The following is a 24830-nucleotide window of genomic DNA, read 5'->3' as shown; positions in this document are numbered from 1 at the left end:
CTGTTTCAGCTGTCCTCAGAAGTCAGCCTGGCTGGCTCTTCCCCCGAAATCGTTTTGTCTTCCTTTATAAGCTTTTCCCAACTATACCCGGGAATTATAAAGCAAATTTCTCTTAAATGTAAAGCTTTTTTTTTAAATGTGTAAAACGGTTATTACTCATACGATTTCTCAAAGACGATGCAATTTAACAACATATTTCGTTATCTGTATTTGGTCATAACTAATCAAATTAAATGCTTGTAAAATCATAAATTTCCGGATTTTTTTTTAGTAAGCGTTAGTGTTAGCGTTGTTATAATATACTTCGTAGATTGGATTGCTAGCGATACTCATGACTCTGATTGTCGCTGTTCCCGGCCACGCCCATCTTTACCATAACTAGGGATAGGGAAGGAGATGTAGGCCACCGACTTAGCTATAAGTGCTACGGAGATGGAGGTTCGGATAAGGTATTCGGTTAGGATTCGCCTCAAGTTGGCGATGCAACCAAAAGTATATCAATTTTTTTTTTTGTAAAATATTGTTTATTTAGGTCTTAAATAACATATTCAAGCAGTGCTGCAAATTTTCAAATCATTCATTTGAATCCGAGCAAACATGAACAATCAGTCGATTCTGATAACTCTTCTATTCATCAGAACCATCAATGTCAATGAATCGATTTGACAGATGGGTGTGCTTCATTCATGCGGGTTGCTTTTCGCTGTCTTTATTTTGTTCAATTGAATGAACCCTCATTCATTCGAACCACCATTCATACAGTTCATCGAGTTTTACTCTTGTCAAATGAAAAGGCAAGTCTATCAATTGACTTACTGATCACGATTCAATTGATCTTCGCGTGGTAGTGCTAAACGTTAAGATTTGGTTCAAAGTAGAATCCCAAGAATGGAAAGCCAAAAAAGAAAAACTGAAAATTCTAAAAGTTTTGCCGAAATCACAGCCCAATTCGTGCAAAAAGACGGAGAACGGGTGTACTGCCGGATTGAAGGCAACAACAAGTGCACATACATCCAATCAAAATACGATGCCGGAAACTTTATCCGTCATTTTCGGACTCGTCACACAAACCTGGCTAAAGAGCACGGTTTGATAAGTGAACATGCAACGCCGAAGAAAAAACCTCGAATTATCCCTAAAAAATCAGTTCCAATTGACAAACAGTTGCTCGTGGATTCAGCCATAAAACTCGTAACCTACCATCATCTTCCACTGTCGTGTTTCCAGTGGGAAGGCCTTAGACAGCTACTGGATCCCTTAGAAGCAGCTGTGGGAATCAAGCTGAACCGATCAAACGCAACAGTACACATTGAGCAAGCAGCATCTAAAATCCGGACAACCATGGCAATCGAAATGAAAACCAGACTGTTATGCTTAATGATCGACTCAGCCTCTCGACTTAACCATCATGTTCTGGGGATTGGAGTGCAATTCGCTGTGGGTGACACAATTGTAACCAGAACACTAGGTGAGAAGATCTATAATTATTTTTGACACTTTTTTTGAGAACATATTTGCTATAGGTATGATCGAGGTCAAGGACCATCAAACTGCTGGTTTTTTTAAATCAAAAGTTCTCGAAATACTGGCTCGATATGGTCTCAAGCTTGATCAAAAATTTTTGCGATAACGGTCGACAATGGAGCCAACATGCTTGCTTGTGTCAGGCAGCTCAAGGATGAGTTTGAGGCATCATTGATTCCTATGTTGACTGAAGAAGACGACGAAGCATCAAACAGCATTGCTGAGGAAATGGCCGAGAAGATTACAAATGAGTTCCATGACCAGGCACGAGAGAACTTAAACCTGGTGAGATGTGCTGTACACACCCTACAGCTGGCCATCCTCGATGTCGTGGATAAAAGCCACCCTAACGTGAAGCAAGTTACTGAGGTTGCCAAACGCTGTAAAAACGTGAAATACAAAACGAATTTCGATTACCACAACGCCACATATCCTCCAGTTTGGTGCCAGACAAGATGGGGTGGGATATTCAAGATGCTCGATAGTTTTTTAGAGCAGAAATCCTTCTTTGTCCAACTGGGACAGGAGTTCCCTGAGCTATGTAAGATAAATTTAGAACTCTACAAAAGAAATAACGATAACACAAATCATCATCATTATTTATAACAGATCTTTCATCCAACTGGGAATTCGTCGAGCAATATGTTGAAGCATTCAGGCCATTATTCGTTTGCACAAAAAAATTCCAAGAAGCTCACATGTCACTTAACGATTTTTATCTTGAATGGTTGATGACAATACGCGAGGTGAGACAGCTGGAAAACAATCCGTTTTCCAAAGTTTTGGTCGAATCGCTGACAAGGAGACTCACAAACCTCAAAGGCTGTATGGCGTTTAAAATGGCATTATATCTGGACCCGCGGCTTTCTTTCATAAATTCAAAAATATTCACCATTGCCGAAAAGGAACATATACAGGTAACAATAAATAAAACGGTACAGTTTATACCAGGCACATCAGAGTTCATAATTTTTTTTTCCTAAATATACAGAGATTTATTTTTCAAACATGGGAACGCATCAAACGGCTGGAAATCGATTCCGTTGAACCGACTACCTCGGCTAATGACAACAGTGAAACCAACGAAAAGGATGATTTTATCACGGAAATGTTTGGTGGAACATTGGTTGCTTCATCTTCAAACTCCACATTCCAGCAGCAGGTTAAGGCTCTTGAGGCGGAACAACGTCAACCTACGTCATACAACGTGTGGCAACATTGGATGAACCGTAAGACTAGTCACCGTGAGCTATCTGCTGTTGCTGCAGTGGTAATGTCTGTACCAGCGACGCAGTCAATGGTTGAAAGGGCGTTCAGCGCTCTAGCACTGGTTCTTTCACCCCATCGGTCCACATTAGGCGAGGGCACATTGGAAAACATCCTACTGATAAAGCTAAACCGGGAGGTTTATGAACAAATAATCCCTACTCTATACAATTGGAAGGATTCATTGGCCGACTATTGAGGACGGCATCTTCGGAATCAACTGATTTTCTTATTTTTTATTTTTCATCAATTGCTTTGTTTCAACTGTTTCTTGGCTCAATTGGTTGAAAGACAACAGAAAAATAGAGGTGGGTGGACGGCACCACCCGCCACATAAATGGAGGGATTACTTGTTTTTCTATGATCAGTGATAATAAGGACATATATTCAAATAGAATAAGGGCCTAGCACCTGTTGTACACGATGACTTCTCTCAATGATGACTAGGAATTTAAGACACGCTCACGCAAACCAAAATAACCACCAGACAGGGGCAGTCTTTCCTACCCGAAAGTTATGTTGGTTTACGTGGGCAAGTCTGATTTTCTAAAAATCATGTAGAGAAGGTATTGTTGATAAAAGTTGTTAGGCCCTTTTCCAGTTCTATCTAGAATTATTCAATCTTTATGGCTATAGCATATAGGCACCCAGGCAATAATCAACACATAAAAACCAACCACCTTACCAGTGAGCACTTTTCCTATAGCTCGTGAACTCTTCCTTATTCATGTTCATTTAATTAATTTATTCTTCAGTTAGTAACCACTTCACCATTCTTGAAAGATTAAATTACATGTAGACAATTTGAAAATTATGTACACTGACAGACTAACTCACTTCACCCAAAAGGAATTCAATGTCGTTATTTTTTCAATAATTCAAATAAGGCCATTCATAAAAAATCGATTTATTAAGAAATGGTGATGACAATTGTAGAGGTAGGTGGCTATACTTGATTCGGGGTATGCTTGATCCACTTTCATGAGATGCGTAGCCAATGCTAAAAAGTTTTGTTTATTTCTGTAGAACTGGAAAAAGGGCCTAACAGTTTTTGAAAACAATGCCTTCTCTAGATGATTTCCAGAAACTAAAAACTCACCCACGTAAACCCACATAACCATTGGGTAGGGAAAGACTGCCCCCAACCCAGGTGTTATGTTGGTTTGCGTGGGAGTGTCTCGAATTCCTAGGCATCATCGAGAGAAGTCTTTGTTTACAAAAGCTTCTAGGCCATTTTTCTAGCTGAATCTAGATTTGAGCTAGTTGGATTCTGTTACTGCATACACCAGATTTACAAAACAACCATCATGAGGGTCAAGTCTCCCCTCGAATCAAGTATGGGCACTCTCCTTTACTGTTATCTCCTCAATTTATCCGCGTTATCCAACAGTTAGTGCAGAGCAAGAAAACAGGATCCGTAACACAGCATGTATTTCTGGCTGGATGAAATCTTCGCAACACTCGCAATGTCAGATGCATGGTTTTATCGCTTTTAATGGTGCTCTGCATGCAAATCCTGGAGTGATCCACAAGTTCCACATCATACCTTCGGTAATTTTGGAGCACTACAGTACGCAGTATCATTTGGGATGAATGTGTGCAAAACTTTGCCAGACGAAACGAAACGGATTTATAATTGCTCTCTGCCGTAATTTGAAAATGTGAGTAGAATTAATAGAAGAATCAGTATTATATTACATTGCAGAAAATACCTCTCAAAATACAACCAAATTGCAAAACTTTCAGCTGCTTGCAAATCGACGTTTTGTTTTGATACGATTGTTTTTGTTTTCGTTTCTTGTGTACTGCTTTGCGTCAATGAATGAAATACAAGTTTGACAAAATGTATTTCATGTTTCTTTCATTCTTCGGATTTACTTACACAGCAGCACATATGACGTCAAACTTGAAGCTTCTTTTGACGACATATACGGATGAAAGAGATGACAGTTTACATAGTCGGACCTGTTGTCAACTATCGTGACGCTGTTCATTTATGTAAATTTGACAGCGAATGAACCGATTTCATGGTTCACTACCACAAGCTGAGTCAATGAAGGAGGCAGGTTTGTTTTCAATTGCATATAAATGACTAATGAATCAAACGACAAGAAGGGGTTTCTCGTTTGACAATGAACCTTTCATGACTCAATTGAAGATGTTAACGAAGCTCAAATGATTAATCCATGGTGTGTTGATAATGAAAGGTTGCCTTTCTCATTTTCGTGGTTTATTTTCGTTTGAGTTTGAAGTTTTACCGCACTGTATTCAAGATATTTAAAAAATATATCAATCTTCTAGAGTCAAAATGAAATCTAGCTCGCCTACATCTATTCTATTATTAATATTCACATTGACAAAGTTGATGTACTTAATGAACGTTTTTAAAATTTGATTTCTTCTCGCTGTTGTCATGTTACCCAAGATTGGCCGTACAAGATCGTCGAAGCTCAGCCTCTGCCAGCCGCCGAGCGTCGTCGTCAATTTTCGCTGGATGTGTGCCCAAGCTGCAGCAACTCGAGGGCATTCGCAAAACTTATGTTGCAAAGTCTCGATTCCTACCGCACAGTGCTGACAGTTTGGGTCGTTTGCACGGCCGATGACGTTCATCAGTCTACGGTGCTCCGTCTTCTCGTTCACTAGCAGATAGAGATCAGTACGCTGGCTCGACGATAGCCTTCTCGATGATATGTTCATCCAGATCTTTTTCCAATTGATGCCTGGATGGTTTCGTTCCACTCTGGGTAGCTCAGTTTGTTCCAAGTAGAAACGATGGATTTGATCGCTGGAGGGGTTTTGTTGGATGCGGTGTGAGAGAAGTTTTAGGCAAGGAAGATCGGCGGGGGAGGAATATTTTGGGCGAGAAGGGACTGATAATAGGGAAGAGAAACGATCTCCTGCAGGTGACGATTGACTAGAAGTGCTTTGCATTTGATCGCCGGCAGTTGCAGTTTCAATGCACCCTGCTCTCTGCTGCGCGCCAACTGCTGCATTGGGACTCGTGCGGGTAGCCCACGAAAAAGGAAAGTCCCCATCGTTGATGTCAGCTTCGCCGTGTGAGCACATTGCGGTGGAATAACAGACGAGAGGTACCACACCTTCGCTGTAATGAAGATGTTCAGCAGTAGCACTTTCTGCTGCAGGGAAAGGGAGCGCATGTTATGCAACCATATGAGTTGCGAGATCCTCGATACTAAAGCGTCCCAGTTTAGTTTAACCATCAGTCGCACTGAGTTGGTGAAAATAACACCCAGTACCTTGACATTCTCTTTTGTCTGCAGCCCTGGTATCGTCAGTGGATCTCCATTGATAAAACCAACATCGATCGCCACTGTTTTCAGTCGATTTAGCTTTGCCCCGGATACGATCTCGAAGCTACCAAACAGCTGATAAATACGTAGTTGAAGATGCTAATTTCAAATAACAGACTGTAGTGGTAATTTTTATACGATAGATGGAGTAGATGAAAGCATAGAGTTGATAGTTCCGTTAGAGTACGGCAGTGTGAAGATTGTATATAGATATTAGAATAGCGAACTAGGACAACTTTTAAGGAAGGTACAAATCGGTTTTTTCATCTCTCTTTACCAAACTCCCCCTTTGGAGAGGGATGGTGAGGGGTGTCCCCCCCCGCCCCACAACCCCCGCACCCGAGATGGGAAATGACAGGTGGGCAGGAACTCACGGTCTCCCAGTGTTGGTGAGTTCTTTGCCGTTAATGTTCACGAAAAGTTCACTATTTTGCCATACAGAAATCCAAAACAAATTTTTTTATCTGCGGATTTGGACAGTTTTTTACCTGTTTCATACGACCGGAAGGTGTATGCTGGTCACAAATGCCGTGCCAAACTGATTTCCTAATTAATTAATTAATCTATGATGTGAATTTCGCTAATAAACACGAGGAGCATTTCTTGAGCTTGCTTGAGCTTGAGCTTGATTGACCGCCCACGGTTGCTACTCTGTTATTGCCAGATCAGCTGTAATTACACAGAGAACCAATAGACGATGCTTGGGTCTAGCAATCATCCTCAATGTGTAAAAACTGGTGATCTTAAATTAGGCAATACCAGCGCCGGCCGCGCCCGAACACAGGTCAAGAAAGGAATGGGAAGGATTGTGTTGACATGACACTCGCTTTGATGGAAGCCGAGAACACCTCTGCACTTCCACGAGGAATCACTGGGATGTTGGATAAGAGGGTTGGGTTTGCAGCAGGGTTCGTTTTGGTAAACGATAAGCTGAATTGATTTCCTAACGATCATATAACGCGAAGGAGCTTGGGACTAAACCCACGGTCTTCTGCTCAGTAAGCAAAAACGTTTGCCACTAGGCAGACGAGCACCTTTTTAATCACCGAGTTGCTGTTATTACCATGTAGTCATATTAACAAATAAAACGATTGGCGAAACTTGAATGTGGATGGGCCTGAGATTAGACTCATGATGTTCTGCTCAGTAAGCAAAAACGGTTGCTCTAAGGCCACCGAGCCCTTCATATCACATAATACCGTTGCTCAACTTTTTGTATCCATTCAAACCCGGAACCAACGACAACAACGAGTTTCGCAAAATACACGATACACAAGCGATTTTACCATAAATCTCTTTGATATGTAAGGACCTGGGACCGCGTTTTTCTGCTCAGTAAGCAGGCCACTGTAACCGACGATCTTTCAAATCCGAAAACTAAAAACTACGAAAAAGTACTTAGGCCTTCATTAAGTTCCACTTTCACGCGACGTTCAATGACAGGGTCCTATCCAGGATTACATCTGAAAAATCCAAATCTGGCCAACGCCCACCTAAACCTGTTCTAATCCACCTGAAATGACTAACGAATGGAAGACTTTGACTACCCAGCCATGCAATAGTCTCATTCCGTGCCTTATGGCAACTTGATGATTCTATTGCGCTCATCTTTTGGCACCACCCAGGGGAGACTTGGTCCTGTACCCAATGCTTAACTTATCTCCATTCCACTCAGCTACTCGCAATTTCTTGTGATATAGTGGGCGGAATATTATTATATGAGACAATTCAATGCAGACGTCTTTCCAAATTTGGCAGATCGACAGGTAATCGGTGAGTTACCACGATAGTCGCTATTCAACAACTCGCAACGTCCCATCGTCAACGCCTGCTATGAGAATTTCCCATTGCAGACGCCAACGAAATGATGTCATCGAGCTATCGATCAACTACCCTGGTTATCGCCTGGTACCTTATAGCACGATGCTAGGAGGCGAACCGGAAGAATCGATGAGCTACCTCCCCCAATAAACACGAGGAGCATTTCTTATAGCAAAACTTGCCATAACAAAATGGGCGGTTCATTTTAGTAAACAAACTAACACTTCTTCCGACTGTGTCACCTCTCTTACTCGCCTAGGTGGGGTACAATTTCAGCCACAAATCGTGAAGCTGTAGCTGCCGTACGGTCGCTTGGAGAGCCGGGCTTGTGTTGGAACTCGTTGAGTCGCTCGGACGTAGCACGCAGTTAAAATCTCCAGCGAGGATGACGTTTTGAGTGTTGTACCGAAGGTAGTACGCGATCGTGCCGTTGAAAAATCTTTCTCTTTCCGCACGAAAAACTGTCCCCGATGGCGCATATACGTTGCAGAGCGTCGTGTTTTGCACCCTCAAAGCGATGAGACGACCATCCAGGCTCTTCTCCACATGCGAGAATTGTATGTGGTCTTTCAGCGCGATTGCCGTTCCCCGCCTTGCTTGGTCCACATTGCAGATAACGTTGAAGCCATGGATAGAGAGTTGCTCATTCTCCACCTCCTGGAGGAAAACGATATCCAGTTCCAGTGTTCGTACAAAGGTTCGAAGAGCGTCAATCTTCGTTGCGTTCGTAATATTGTTTATGTTGATGGTGGCGAGGTTGTAACTGGAGAACTCAGCCATTAGGACGGTTGGTTACTCCCATCTCGCTTGTCGTCGCAGTCGTCATCCACGCGAGGCTTCTTGCCTGGTGGTCGAGTGCGGAGGTGTCTTCTGGAGCTGGATGACCCTACAGACGAATCTGTTTCGTTTCCATCGGACTTACCACTAGCAGTTTTGCGATCCACTCCGCCGCTAGCGGGGGGTTGTTGACTTGTATAGGGAGTCAACGACCCGCTGTCCGATGGGGGAATCGAAGCCGAGGTAGGGGCTAACGTGGGGAAATTCTGTTCGGTCAGAACTGGTGGTAACAGCTTCTGTTGTTGACGTTGGGGAATTTGTTTCGGTGGTGGCATGGTAACAGCTTTGGCCGAGATTGGTTCGAACCGAGGCCGGGAAGCTTGGTTCGAGGTCGTTTTAGTTAGGTTCGCAATGGGAGCGGCTTGGTTTGAATTTGTGTTGGTTTGGTTCGCACTATAGTCGACTGGACTCTCAATGTCAACATTTCAAAGGGGCGTAATTGCATTTGTATACAATGGCTTTAGTCGTCGATTTCTCGCGAATGAAAGCTCATTCATGAAAATGAATGAAACCAGCAGGTAGAGGAATGTTTCCTGTCCCAGCTGGCATTGCTAATTTAGAGGGTTGGGCTTTTATTTGCAATAAATCGACGGCTGAAGCCATTGTTTACAAAAGCAATTATGCCCCTTTGAAATGTTGGCACTGATATATTGTTTATGTGTTGCTTATTTAATCTCTCGATTGTCGACTATTGAAAGAAAATAGTCATTTTTTTAGCGATCATGTATTTTGAGAGTCATGATGGAGAGCTTGGAATTAAACCCATGATTTTTTTTCTCAGTAAGCAAAAACGATCCCTCCAGGGTCATCGAGCATCTCAGAACCATAACTTTTCGCGACTAAACGCTACTACGTTTTCGCTTGCTATGTAACGAACGACTTAAATACGCGATAATGCAAATAGTATCCGAGGTTGATGGTTAATCTTAAATATACAAATTACGATGGCGAATTATTGTGCTGTGGAAGAGATTGGGGTTAAAACCATGATTTTCTGCTAGTAACCAAAAACGATCCCTCTAGGGTCATCGGGCATCTCACAATCCACAGCGCTTCGGGTCGAAGTACGATTATGTTTTCTTTTGGTATGTAACGAACGATTATGATTCGTGATAATTCATGTATTTTCTACGGCCCATGGTTAATTTAAAATATGCGAATAGTACTGCCAACGACGACGATAATAGCAAATTTGGAGCTTACCTTTTGCCAATGATAAAAACACCTTGGCACCTCCACTGGATCCTCGTGTGCATCTAGTTCCAGTTCTTGTTCTTTCTTTTGCGAAATTTCCTGATTTTGTACGTATTCTAAAAGTACAAAAGATAATATAATCCAGGCTATCAAAAATATTCCAGCATGTAAATGTATCAATCTCAGTTGCTTTTTTTTTGCGGAACATATCTTCCCCGTTAAACCAGTTTAGCTGATTCCCGGGAAACCAAATAAGATTTCTGGGACCAGATTGTTGGCAAATTTGTTCAGGGTAGAAAACACTTATTATAATCACAAATTTTCCAACATTTTTACCAATCTACTATTCGAATTTTTCAAAGCTTTTTCGTCAATCTGTCATCGTGAATATTTCGCACCGCTTCTCTGGCGGATTTTATTATTCTTTTTCTTGTTTAAATACTTCACTGCTCATTTCAGTCATGATTCCTTCTCAGAGGTTTTCTCAACCGATCTATCATCAAAACTTTTAATAATTATTATTTCCTTGTTAGTGTACATGTCTACTCCTCTGCGCTTCCGTCAGGCAGCATACCAACAAAGAACTCTATTCTTTTCGTTAGTAATGGCCTACATTCGCAAGAGCTTATACCGTCACAATACAAAAATTTTCTCAAAAGGTACACAGCTAATTAAAAAAAAAACCATCCTACCAAAAAATAAATCACTGGAAAGTGCTAGTCCATTTATAAAAAAGAAACACATCACAGAAGTTCAACAAAAAACTGATTTAACGAACAGGAATAAAACGACATCATCTGCATTTTTTAGCTACTGAAAAATAAATAATTAACACATATTTTGTATCGCTCCACGAAACTTCTTCCAATGAATTTAGGCTAAATCACAGCCATAAAACTTTGTACCGTGGCTAAAAGTTAAAGGTTCTCCAACTGTCGAGTGAGCAATCGTACTTATCCGAATCGTTTCGACCATCCATCATCGTCAGAAAGGGAGCCCACTTTCAAATTGCCAATTAGGAAAGAGATTCCACACTTTCCCAAAACGGCCCTTTTCTAATGGGAGGGGGAAAACTTACACCTTGACGCTACCACTCGTAACTGGTGATATTAATTTTTCTTCCATCTTCCTGTTCGTTTCAGCACTTCCGCCACGGAGCTCATATCACGGAGGGGTGTTTTCTCACGGCGTCACTACGGCTCAGTGGATCAGGTAAGTTGGATAGAAAGGATGATAGAAACATTGTATACGAGCAGCTGCCGGTAGTCATACTCACATTGCCATCTACGTCGCAATAAGATTGAAATCCGTTCCGCTGTGGTTTGATGCTTTTGATTATCAAGATGATTCTAATGTGTGGAAATTTACAACTTCATTTTAATTAACTGACTGGAGGAACTTTTTTTTTTATTTAAGCAGAATAGAAATACCATGACATGTGATGCAGCCTTTTGTGCTTTAATCCGAATGAAGTCTGATACCCATTGGTAAGCTTTGATATTGACCTAGTTATCGTGCAGAAAACATGCATATATATATTTAAGCTATGCTAATTGGTGCCTTACGGTAATGACAGAACTTTCTCGTTCCTGACCAAAGTTTTTCAGCGCCGAATGGAGAAATGCACAAAACTTCACATAAACAAATACAGAGCTTCTTTAACTACATGCACAAACTTTCCAGTTGGATTAATGCAATACTAACATAGTGCTCGTGCATGCAATTTAGGCCATTGCTCATTTTTTGGACCTATCACTGACATCACTCGCAAAATAATGTTAATCGTCAACGTATATTCCGGAGCGACAAATTAATTCTTTTTATTCCATTTATTATGCAACTGTCGGAAGGAAATCATAACATCATTAACGATGAACATTGTTATCGAAACGCTCACACGCAAAATAATCAATTGGGCTTTAGCCTTCCCCACGTGAGTTTACCAACTTTTCATAACAAGAGAGTGGTATTTTTCACCGGTGCTTAATCGCATCCGTCCACTGGGGTCAAATTGCTCCGACTCCGACCATCCGCGCACTCAGCCGCACAAACACACCCACACACCGCAACCATTATATCTCCATGTCACATCGGTCGAAACGAAGTCGTGTGGTTCATTTTTATGATTTCTGTTATGGCTCTGGAGTCCTGGTTCCAGTATGAATAGTGATACAATCAACGTAGGGTATGTTACTTAATGGTGGGAACAGGAAATATGCCTCGGAAGCACTTTATTTTACAATGAAATTACGACTTTCCTAAGCATCAGCGTTCCTCGATTGGGAAACTACCCCTAGCAAAAGGAAGCTAGCAACCTGACAATACAAATGGGAGGGTGTGACCTTGGGTGGATGAACAAATGAGCGAAAAAAGGGAGAAATCCCCAAATCTGGTTAACGTGCAACACGGTTACATTACGAACTTCGAACTAGGTAAGGTATGGTGGGATTTTTTTCGGAGAGAGTGCGCATCAGTAGATTGGTACTGGACACAAACAAGGTGACATGATTCGATGAGTTTTTAATCGGATTTTGCTTTTTTAGAAAACATCATTGCCTTACAACTTTTGGTTAGAAACGGTCTCCATTGCACTTGTTTCTGAAACAAGCACGGATGGGTTATATAAGCACACCTCCTATGATTGGCTATATAAATCACAAGTGATAGTTCAATCCGGTTCTGATTAGCCTCCCAAAGTTTGAACTCAAATGATAAGAAACCGATTTAGAACAAACGATTTGAATTTTATCCGTAAATTACTATGAGAAAACCAAATACTTTCCACATTGACTTCTAGCCTTTTTCCAAATTGGTCTGTAAAAAAGTTTTATAATTATTCTTATGAGAAATTTTTTCAACTACAACTTTCCAGAACATCATTTTCAGCCAAACGTCAATTTAAATAGGTGTTAATTGTTTAACAGCCTGACAATCTTATGGCTTAAAAAAGCAGCTGTTATATGGGTAACACTGTTTTCTGTAATGTGACATAGTAGCCACGCTCTATTCTACGCGTTAAAATACGAAAGTTGCCTGATGAACAGTTGATTGAGCATTATCATAAGAAATTTTTTACTTAAAATGATCTTTATTTCTTGTATTTATGTGGTTTACATGTATGACTTATCAAGTGACACAGATGTGTCTTTTCAACTCTAGTTCTAATGAAATTTCAATTATTATTAATTACAGTTCCTAGTCCTATCAGGCCTGTTTAGTATATGACCATCTTGGTGTGATTGGTTTTTTTTTGTTTAAATTGGAAAAAGGAAACTACTTATAACTACAACTTATACGTACACAACTAACCTACAACTACTATATACACGTAACCTACTATATACAAATTGCTTATCAAATCATGTTCTGATAAATTACATTTTTGTGCAAATTTAGTCTTAATTTCGTTAATTCTCGAATCTATTTTGGCAATGCCTGCCTCTTCGTGTAAATTTGTTATTCTAGTGTCGAAAGGACGATCAAGAACCATCCTCAGCACTCTATTCTGAGCGACCTAAATTTTGTTCCTGTGAATCTGTGCACATGATTCCCAAACCGGAGCTGCGTAGAGGATCGCAGGTGCTATGATTTGTTTGTAGACAGCCAGTTTGTTCACCCTTGAGAGGCGGGATCTGCGGCAAATCACCGGATACAGACACCTAACCAAAGTAGAACACTTGACTTTAGTTTTCTCTACATGCGCACGGAAGAGGAGCTTTTCATCGAACGACATCCCGAGATAGGTTACTTCGGCAGACCACTCAACCCTTGTGCCACCCATGATTACAGTACAAGATGGAGCCGGTTTCAGTTTGGGCGATTGCCGATGGAGGAACATGATCGCTTGAGTTTTTGAGGCATTGATTTTGATTTTCCACGCGGTGGCATAATCAGCAAAGGCGTTAAGGCATCGTTGAAGTTTGTTCGTTATTTCGCGGCATCCTTCCTTTGACGGCTATTGCGGTATCATCTGCGAACAGGAAAAACACGCAACCGTCTCCGAAGGGAGGAATTTCGGAAGTGCAGAGGCTGTAAAGCAACGGGCCCAACAGACTTCCTTGCGGAACACCTGCTGGGATGGAAAACGTGTCTGAAAGATAACCATTCAACGATACCTTAAACGACCTTTGCTGAAGGTAGTTACGGGTGATTCTAACCAGATGTAATGGAATGTTGAAGTTACAAAGCTTGTAAGCAAGTCCGTCATGCCAGACAATGTCAAACGCCTTTTCAACGTCTAGCAATGCCATGGTTGTGGACTTGGATGCAGCTTTGTTACTTCGGATGTTATTCATCACTCGTACTAGCTGGTGATTGGTGGAGTGCCCCTTTCTGAACCCAAACTGTTCCGGAAGGGGAATATTGTTTCCCTCACAAACTTGTGCAAACGATTGAGAATAAGTTTCTCAAACAACTTGCTCAGCGTTTAAAGGAGGCTGATTAGTCTGTAGTTTGAAGGCAATGTTGGATCCTTTCCGGGTTTGCGGATTGGTATGATTTTTGCTACCTTACAGATGCTTGGAAAGTAGTGCAGTATCTGTTGAAGATAGGGTTAGAAGAGGCTGCACTGTAATGCTGAGTCTCTTCAAGATCAAGTTGAATATCGCGTCAAACTCGGGGGTCTTTTTGTTCTTGGTGCATTTCAGCGCTAAGCAAATCTGTTGTACTGTAATCATATCCGCCGGAGGCACGACACAAGGGGAGGCTTCTAGGTTTTGAACGCATTGCGCAACCTGATCTTCGAGCGGACTTTGGATATTCGAGCCAAGCAAATGCGATGAAGCGACATGTTCGCCGATCGCATTTGTTTTCTCCCGTGGGGTTATTAAAAGCCGATCGTCATCATTTTCGACTCTGAGAGGTGGAACGGGTTTGAGATGAGTTTTCAGGACTTAAGCTACCTTCCAGAATGGTCTGGATAACATGCCCAAAACTTTCATTTCGAAGTGAGTCCATTCTAAACCAATATGCCTGTTCAGATCGGGCATTTCACGTTTTTTGCCCAGATCTCCAGTCCTTTGACACTGGTGTCTACGAACATTTCTCAACCGAATCAGTAATTAGGTGTGGGAATCAATAGCAACAAACTTATCTCTCTCAGGAACTTGTTGAACACATGCCTCGTTAGCCACGGATATGGCCTGTTGGAGTCCTTCCAATTCCCGGTCATCTACGGTATCGAGCGGTGGATTTTCTACGATGTTTCTGTCCACCATTCGTCCGTATTGCACCCAGTTGACATGGTGGTGGTCTTTAGGCAGGCAGCTTCTAGCAAGAACCAAGTTGACACCGACTTCAGCCACCAGGTTGGTGGTCGGAGCTGAGATCGTTGAGCACCTCCGGCTTGGATACTCCGAAGTACGACAGGAAAAATCCAAGGTGGAGGGATAACCCGCCGGAGAGATGAAAGTTGGTTCGTCCGGAAACTGCACAGTGTACAGTCCATGTTGTGCGTGGTCGAACATTAGACATCCGCTCCGGTAATCATAAGACATCATAGACTTGGACCATTAATAACTTTTTTTTCCTTACATTTTATCGAAAAGTAATCTTCAACAAAGTTGTAGTGCAGACATTTTCCTACAAGCAAAGTTATGAATTTTTAGATAGGGGAAATGGCTCTAATGTCGGCCTATGGATCTAAGATTGGGCCCATCGCTAAAATTCTGGTATTTATCAATTTTATCTAGATGAATGCGTCATTGGGACGGTACTAATGGATATTTTTGGCGGCTATTGAAAATTTCATCGATTGCTGAATTTACGTATGGACCCAAATTAGGAGCATTTAGGCCGACATTACATCCATTTCCCCTATATATGAACAAAAAACTTGTTTTCTCATAGTAATTTCCATATAGATATCAAATTAATTGTGCCAAGACAGTTTTTTACTTAATCAGTTCAAATTTTTGAAGGCAAATCAGGACCCAATTTGGAATTGTTTGAGCACTGTGGAGTGAAAATTTTAAATTTTGCAACAGTTTAGTCATTCCTAGTTGAGCATTCAGTCGGTTAACAACGTCCCGGTTTCAGTTGCGTGGCATCTAGTTTTTTTCGGTGTTTTTTCCGCCCGAGCGGTTTTTTTCACCCCCCATTGGGTGCCCCAAGTGACCAGTGTCCAACAGAGGAAGTGGAATTCCATCGGCCGAGCCCCTTGGAGTTACCATCCAGCTTTAATTCATCCCGGTAATCCATCACCGGAGTTAACGGCGTCGTCAAGTCGATCATTTTTTCACGCCGTCGCGAGGGCAGGCTTGCTTCCACTCACTTGCTATAAAAACATGATTTTCTGAATTTTGAAATCATTAGATGTTATAATGATATTTTGTACTTGTTAGATACAAGAAGAGGCTGAAAGGCAAGTGTTTTACACATGAAACCTGCCAAATTTGCTTTCAGATAGTCACAATCAGCGATTTTACGACTCGCGAGCGCTCACTCTGAGTGAACGCTCACGAATCATAAGATCGCTGATTGTAACACTCTGGTAGCGAAATTGACAGATTTTATGAGTCAAACACTTGCCTTTCAACCTCTTCTCGTATCTAACAAGTACAAAATATCATTATAACATCTAATGATTTCAAAATTCAGGAAATAATTTTTTTATAGCACGTGAGTGGAAGCAACCCTGCGCGAGGGTGTGCAAGTGATAGTGAAGCGTGTCGTATCACCAGCTTGCCGACCCACCAACACCAACCATCACCACCGGATAGCAGCGTGGACCAATACCAACGCACCACGTGATAACAGCGTTTCCACACACACGCTTTGTGCCGGTGTAGTTAAGTAGCGAATAAGTTTTATTTATTGCCCCTTTGTTTTAGTTTCCCCTTTCTCCCATCCCACGCAAATATTTTCTTCTTCTTCTTCTTTTTCTCTTGTCCCTGTGTGTTCCCTGTGTGTAGTTGTTTTGTATCTATTGCGGTGGCAGTTGCCCCGCAATGGATGGTAATAGTGATGGCGGGGGGAATACCCTTCCTGCCCTTCCCACTGAAGACGAACTGTCCGACGTGGAAACGTCAGCCACGGTGAAGAAGTACACCGGAACCATCCCGAAGCGGCCCAGGCGAAAACGAGCACCGGAGCCCGTACCGCCTACCCCATCTCCTCCTACCCCGCCTAATCCATCGCCACCAACACCACCAGCACCGTCACCCCCCGCACCACCAAACCCGTTTCCCCCTACCCCACCTAATCCCTCTCCCTCCACACCGCCAAAACCGTCTCCCCCTACTCCGCCTAACCCCGCCAAGAAAACAAAAACTGCCCCCCGCCATAAGTCATACCCAGACGCCTCGACAGGCCCATGGGTTGTTTTTTTCCGACCCAAACAAAAACCGCTTAACGTTAACCAGATCGAAAAAGATCTATTCAAACGTTTCTCGTCAGTGACCGACATTTTGAAGGTGAGGCCAGACAAACTGCGCGTCACTGTTGGTAACCGCAAGCAGGCGAATGAGATTGTTGCCTGCGAGCTTTTTACGTTAGAGTACCGCGTTTACATTCCCAGTCGTGACGTGGAAATCGAAGGAGTGGTCACCGAAGCGAGTTTGACCTACGATGACTTCTTGAAGAGGGGGGTTGGTGTCTTCAAGAACCCCGTTCTTCCAGAAGTCAAGATTCTTGACTGCACCCAAATGCAGTCAGCATCCCTCGACGGGACAAAAAAATCTATTCGCTGACTGACTCGTTTCGAGTGACTTTCTCCGGATCGACTCTGCCAGATTACGTCCGAATTGGGAGGGTTCGACTTCCTGTGCGGTTGTTTATACCAAGGGTGATGAACTGCACCAAGTGCAAACAATTAGGCCACACCGCCGCCTTCTGCGGCAACAAGCCACGATGCGATCAGTGCGGCGAGAAGCATGCGGAGGGTGCTTGTGGTGCTCCTCCTAAATGTGTTTATTGTTTGGCACCTCCGCATCCTCTCGCAGATTGCCCGAAGTATAAACAGCAAGGAAAAAAACTTGAACGGTCTCTGAAGGCGCGCTCTCAGCGTTCCTTTGCGGAGATCTTGAAGACTTTCAATCCTCCTCCCAAAATCACTCCGGAAAAAGAAAACAATAATCCGTTCAATCTTCTCCCAGTTGACGAGGACGACACTGACCCAGAGGGCAATGACGGAAGTCCTTTTGTTTTCAAAGGTCCTTCAAGGAAGCGATCCAAGAATGACTCGCAGAAAACTAAAAAAACTGACTCCCAAGCCCACTTGGATAAATCAAGAGGTCACGGAAATAAACCGAAACCCAATCCACCGGGTTTTAAGCCTGTCGATTATGACAAAGAATTTCCGGGGCTTCCGGGAACATCTAAAACCCCAGATGTCCCAGTTTTGCAACCAGAACAGCAGAACGCCATGTTCACGCTTTCTGGAATTGTGGACAGCATTCTCGATCTGTTCAACATCACTGACCCTCTTCGGAGCATCATTAACATGATGCTTCCAATCGTGAAACCTTTTCTGAAGCAATTTGCTTCCAAGTGGCCCCTCCTTGCTTCATTCGTATCCTTCGATGGATAATTTTCCAAAAAATGATACGGTATCTCTCCTTCAATGGAATTGTAGAAGCATTTTACCAAAACTAGACATATTCAAATTTTTACTGCATAACATACTCTGTGATGCGTTTGCTCTCTGCGAAACATGGCTCTCTCCAGATGTTAACCTTTCTCTTCACGAGTACAACATTATCCGTCTCGATCGTGCAGATTCGTACGGTGGGGTGCTCCTAGGGGTCAACAAACAACACTCATTCTACAGTATCGACCTTCCTCCAGTGTCAGGTATTGAAATTGTCGCATGTCAGGTGAATATTAGAGGTAAAACCTTCAGTATTACCTCGTTATACATCCCTCCGAGAACGGCTGTTTCTCGGCGAGCGCTATCTGACATCTGCTCAGTGCTACCTGAGCCGCGGTTGATCTTAGGGGATTTTAATTCCCACGGTACAGGCTGGGGAGAGCTGTACGATGACAACCGCTCAACCATCATCTATGACCTATGCGACGATTTCAATATGACCATTCTAAACACCGGTGAAGTAACTCGAATAGCCAAACCTCCAGCAAGAGAGAGCAGACTAGACTTGTCACTCTGTTCGAACTCACTATTAAATTGCATGTGGGAGGTAATCCAAGACCCCTATGGTAGTGATCATTTGCCCATCAAAATTTCGATTTCCAACGGTTCATCTTCACAGTGTCCAATCAACATCGCGTACGATCTCACGAGAAACATCAATTGGGAAGAATACGCGAACGCGGTCCGTGACGGTTCAGAATCGGTCGACGTTCTCTCTCCGTTGGATGAGTACTCCTTCCTATCGCGGCTCATAGTGGATTGCGCGCTTCAAGCACAAACGAAGCCTGTTCCTGGCACTACCATTCGCAAACGTCCTCCCACTGTGTGGTGGGACCAGGAATGCACCGACGTGAATAAAGAGAAGTCTACCGCGTTTAAACAGTTTCGTAAATACGGTTCCCGCGAATACTTTGAGCGGTATACGGAGCTAGAGGAAAAGTTTAAGAGCTTGGTCAGGGCCAAAAAACGCGGTTACTGGCGTCGGTTCGTCGAAGGGCTATCGCGAGAGACTTCCATGCAAACGCTCTGGAATGTCGGCAGGAGAATGCGTAACGCGGCATCGTCGGTCAACGAGGGCAAGGAGTACTCTAACAAGTGGATTTTCGACTTCGCGCGTAAGGTTTGTCCCGATTCGGTTCCGGTCCGATGCAACACTCGCGATCCGCCGCTGGAAAACGATGACATGGACTCCCCGTTTTCGATGGTAGAATTCTCAATTGCTCTTCTTTCATGCAATAACTCAGCTCCGGGAATTGATCGAATCAAGTTCAACCTGCTCAAGAACCTCCCAGAAGTCACAAAGAGGCGATTGTTGAACTTGTTCAATCGATTCCTTGAGCTCAACGTTGTTCCGGATGATTGGAGACAAGTGAGAGTTATCGCCATCCAGAAGCCCGGTAAACCCGCTTCGGATCATAATTCGTACCGTCCCATCGCGATGCTGTCGTGTATTCGGAAGCTGTTAGAAAAAATGATTCTTCTTCGTCTGGACAAGTGGGTCGAGGTGAATGGCTTACTCTCAGATACGCAATTTGGATTCCGTAGGGGCAAAGGGACGAACGACTGCCTTGCGTTGCTTTCAACTGAAATCCAATTAGCCTATGCTGAAAAACAGCAGATGGGTTCAGTTTTCTTGGACATTAAAGGGGCGTTTGATTCTGTTTGCATCGACATCCTTTCGGACAAACTCCATGCGAGTGGGCTTTCTCCGATTATCAACAATTTCCTGTTTAATTTGTTGTCCGAGAAACGAATGAGCTTCTCTCATGGCAACACGGAAATTGCACGAATCAGCTACATGGGTCTTCCACAAGGCTCATGTTTAAGTCCCCTCCTGTACAACTTCTATGTCAAAGACATTGATGAATGTCTGGCCGAAAATTGCACGCTAAGGCAGCTTGCAGATGACGGCGTGGTTTCCATGGTTGGACCAACAGCACCGGACCTGCAAGGACCATTGCAAGATACCTTGGATAATTTGTCTACTTGGGCAATGAATCTGGGAATCGAATTCTCTCCGGAGAAAACAGAGATGGTTGTTTTTTCTAGGAAGCTTTATCCAGCACAGTTTCAGCTTCAACTTATGGGTAGAACAATCACTCACAGCATGTCGTTTAAGTATTTAGGTGTCTGGTTCGATTCCAAGTGCACTTGGGGAAAACACATAGCGTATCTGAGGCAGAGATGCCAACAGCGAATCAATTTCCTTCGTTCCATTACCGGCACTTCATGGGGAGCCCATCCGGAAGATCTGATAAGACTCTACAAGACCACCATTCTCTCGATTTTGGAGTACGGTAGCTTTTGCTTTCAATCAGCGGCGGGGACGCACATATTGAAGCTCCAAAGGATTCAATATCGTTGCATTCGAATCGCGCTAGGTTGTATGCAATCGACGCATACCATGAGTCTTGAAGTTCTTGCGGGCGTCCTCCCCTTAACAAATCGTTTTGCGGATTTATCGTTCCGGTTCCTCATCCGCTGTGAAGTCATGAACCCGCTGGTGATCGAAAACTTTGAGAAGCTGCTAGAGTGGAATCCTCAAACACGATTCATGAGCTTGTACATGACTCTGGACATCGGCCCCTCCTCGTTCAACCCCAATCGCGCTGTCTCCCATCATTTCAGTGGTTCTTCCGTGAGATTCGATCTCACAATGAGGCAGGAGATTCAAGGAATTCCAGAGCCTCACCGTGCCCTGATTGTCCCAACTATTTTTGCGAACAAATACCGCCACGTCCCCACCGAGAAGAGATTTTTCACAGATGGGTCGGTGATAAATGCGTCCACTGGTTTTGGAGTATTCCACGATCTTCATAGCGCCTCATACAAGCTTCAAAAGCCGTGTTCGGTATACGTTGCTGAACTAGCAGCTATATCGTACACGTTAGAGCGTATTGCCTCACTTCCACCTGACCATTATTTCATTTTTACGGATAGCCTAAGCTCCCTGGAGGCTATGCGTTCAATGAGGCCGATAAAGCACTCGGCGTATTTCCTCCAGGAAATACGATCGTCATTGAGTGCTTTATCAAACAGCTCACATGTCATCACCTTGGTATGGGTCCCTTCTCATTGCTCTATCCCGGGCAATGAGAAAGCGGACTCGCTGGCCAAGGTGGGCGCTATGGAAGGCGATATTTACGAGCGACAAATCGCCTACCACGAATTTTTCACGATCTCTCGTCAGCAAGTCCTCGCCAACTGGCAACAAAAGTGGAATGATGGTGATCTGGGAAGATGGCTACATTCTATTGTCCCACAGGTGTCGATCAAACCCTGGTTCAAAGGGTTGGATATGAGTCGTGATTTTATTCGTGTAATGTCCAGGCTCATGTCCAATCACTGTTCGTTAAACGCCCACCTCTTCCGTATTACGCTCGCCGACAGCAACTTATGTACCTGTGGAAACGGTTATCACGACATCGAGCATGTTGTTTGGTCCTGCTCCTTGCATTGTGAGGCGAGATCCGTTCTGTGTGATTCCCTTAGAGTCCGAGGAAAACAACCCTTTAAACCAATTAGAGACGTCTTGGCTTGCCGTGATATCGACATTATGAAGCTTATTTACGACTTTCTTAAAGCTGTTGATGTATGTGCTTAGTGTTTTGTGTTTTAGTCATCCTTTACGTTTAAGCTTTAAATTAGTTCAAAATGCTTTCCCTTATCCTCCCTCCAAATGATCAATAAATGTAATCCCTAATCTCGAGTAAACCGCGAGTAATCGGCCCCCGTTCTACTAACATTAGTTGTAAGAAAATTATATTCACACACAATAATGTAAAAAATATTCGGCTCCGCAAAGCTAAAGCATTTGAGCCTTGACAAATAAATGGATTATTAAAAAAAAAAAAACAGTTTAGTTGTCACTCTACATACTTATTTCGCGCCAACTTTTTGCACATGCACATTGAGTAGAGTTTGCACATGTCTTTTTTTTTAATGAGTCTGAATTGATCCTGGACTGTTGGGGTGTGCTGCTACCGTTGTTTTCATTCGATCCCACTGGGCCACGGTTGTTCTCATATATTCATTGAACTGCAAAACACTTCAAATCCATCTGTTTTTGAACAGTAGTGTGCAAAACACTTGAATTGCTAGAGAAAGAACAGACGCTTTCTCGAAAATCGGTCTATCAACATCAGAGGGCTTTCGAACATCTTAATATATTTTCGAAGTGTCAAATTTAAGAGAAAATTTTCAAATGGAACACAGGCTTAATATACTCATTAGGGTGGGTCAGCTTTACCACATCCTACTCCACACAGTTTTTTAACCCTCCGTTACTCGCGTTGTTGTACTTTGTACAACACACATGAGTTTTCCATTGCCATTTTGTTGCTGTGTTACAAATCGATATGAAACCAACGGGTATTCCTCAAAAAACTTGTTTTGATACAAACAAGCTAAACTTTGATCACAGTAAACACCTAAAAAAGCCGGTAAAGCCCGATTCAAAGTAAATCTGGACGCATGGTTTAATACACCACCACGCCCCTGGTGGTTGGAACAAAAAACGTTTGACAGGCATTTGTTAATGTTTCATTGACGAAGAAATTGGTGAAAAGTTTTTCTCGATTGATCGACGCATCCCAAAATTGCGGATCATGGAACTTGAGAAAAGAAAATAAATTGTGCACAAACATCTAGAGACCCCTTTGTGGTCTGCCTCAAAAATAGCAAAAGTGTTTAAATTCCCAAAGTCAACGGTGAGTCTTGTAATCAAACGTTACTCTCTTAGGATACTCTGAGTGTGGATAGAGCACAGCGCATCTATCATAAAAGTGGCACTAGGGGCAAAGAGCTGAGGAGAAAGGTGTTGAGGTACGTGAAAAGCAACCCAGGTGTCTCCACACGTGATTTGGCAAAGAAATCCGATTCCAACTTTTCCACCGTGCGTAACATCCTTTCAAGAGAAGGATATAAGTCTTTTTGTGCCCGTAAACATCCGAATCGCTCCCTGAAACAAAATTTAGTGGTTAAAAAGCGAGCACGATTACTATACGAACGAGTTTTGACGAAATTTGATGGCTGTATTTTAATGGATGACGAAGCATATGTCAAAATGGATTATAAAAAAATCCCCGGACGAAAATTTTACCTGGCAACTGGTCGTGGGGATGTCCTTTCCAGGTATAAATTTGTTTTTGCTGATAAGTTTGCTCGGAAACTAATGATTTGGCAAGGAATCTGCAGTTGTGGTCTTAAAACCAAGGTTTTCATCACATCTCACACAATGACGTCGAAGGTTTACATTAAAGAGTGTCTGAAAAAGCGGATTTTACCCTTCATTCGGCAACACAAGACCAACGTTATGTTTTGGCCGGATCTAGCCAGCTGTCACTACTCTAAGGAGGTACTAGAATGGTATGCTGCAAACAATATTAATTCCGTCGCCGAAGAGATTAATCCTTCGAATTGCCCTGAGTTCAGACCGATCGAAAAATATTGGGCAATTGTCAAGCGAAATCTTTGAGGATGCGGTAAAGAAGTCGCACAACAAATGCGTTTAAAGTGGGATAAGTTCGCCGGGAAAGTGTCACCAGCGACTGTGCAGATCATGATGACATCAATCACAAGTAAAGTGAAATGTAATAACTTGTTATATATCGTTTGAAAGCTGAATAAATACTCTTTTGTTTGACGTTTTGATCAACCGTGTATGCTGTTTAATTCTTGAGTTATTATCACTTGAATGCATCCAAATTTACTTTGAATCGGGCTTTAATAAGAAAAATGTAAATGGAAACCGCGTAAACTGTGGCCATACTACGTGGGATTTGACTTCATTGAGTTACCAACCAGATAGAAAGGTACTGTCTTGGGCAAAGTTGTTCATGAGGTCAAGGTTTTTTTTCGCAGGTGGACAGTAGTTTAGAGTTTTCTCACTTTGCGGCGCTACTATACATGTGAAACTCTTGCATATAAAATATCTCTAGATTCTGACCAGATAGAAAGTAAATGTATTAGGCAAAGTTTTTCAGGAAGTCAAGATCTTTTTTTGGGTGACAATAGTTCAGAATTTTTTCACTACATGGCTTTTCTCGCATATTCAATAGCTCGAGATCTTGATCAGCTAGAAAGTTGCTGTCTTGGGCAAAGTTGCTTAGGGGGTTAAGACTTTTTGCCTGGTAAACAGTAGTTCAGAGTTTTCTCACTGCGATGCGCTAGTATACACGTGCAATCCTCATATATGCTACAGCTCGAGATCCCAAACAGCTAGAAAATAACTGTCTTCGGCAAAGTTGTTTAGGAGATCAAAGCTTTTTTGCTGGTGAACAGTAAATAGT

The 24830-nt window shown here is 42.7% G+C and overlaps 2 protein-coding genes across 2 annotated transcripts in view; both read left to right on the top strand.

Annotated features, from left to right (window-relative positions):
• LOC135706208 (GTPase-activating Rap/Ran-GAP domain-like protein 3) overlaps positions 1-24830 on the top strand; it is a 205007-nt gene that overhangs the window by 41586 nt on the left and 138591 nt on the right. Inside the window, exon 2 of the mRNA XM_065227772.1 lies at positions 11096-11165. Coding sequence (XP_065083844.1) covers positions 11096-11165 — 70 coding nt within the window. The remainder of the gene's footprint in view (positions 1-11095; positions 11166-24830) is intronic.
• On the top strand, positions 1651-3281 carry LOC135706212 (uncharacterized). Its single transcript, XM_065227777.1, has 2 exons — positions 1651-2065; positions 2134-3281. The coding sequence occupies exons 1-2, from the start codon at positions 1651-1653 to the stop codon at positions 2505-2507; spliced, it is 789 nt and encodes a 262-aa protein (XP_065083849.1). The 3' UTR covers positions 2508-3281.

The sequence above is a fragment of the Ochlerotatus camptorhynchus genome, unplaced genomic scaffold, assembly GCF_037179485.1.
Source record: "Ochlerotatus camptorhynchus isolate MF236.1 unplaced genomic scaffold, CSIRO-AGI_Acam_v1.1 ptg000275l, whole genome shotgun sequence".
Lineage (NCBI taxonomy): Eukaryota > Metazoa > Arthropoda > Insecta > Diptera > Culicidae > Ochlerotatus > Ochlerotatus camptorhynchus.
Note: the sequence above shows the minus strand (reverse complement) of the source record. Positions and strands in the feature narration are given on the sequence as shown.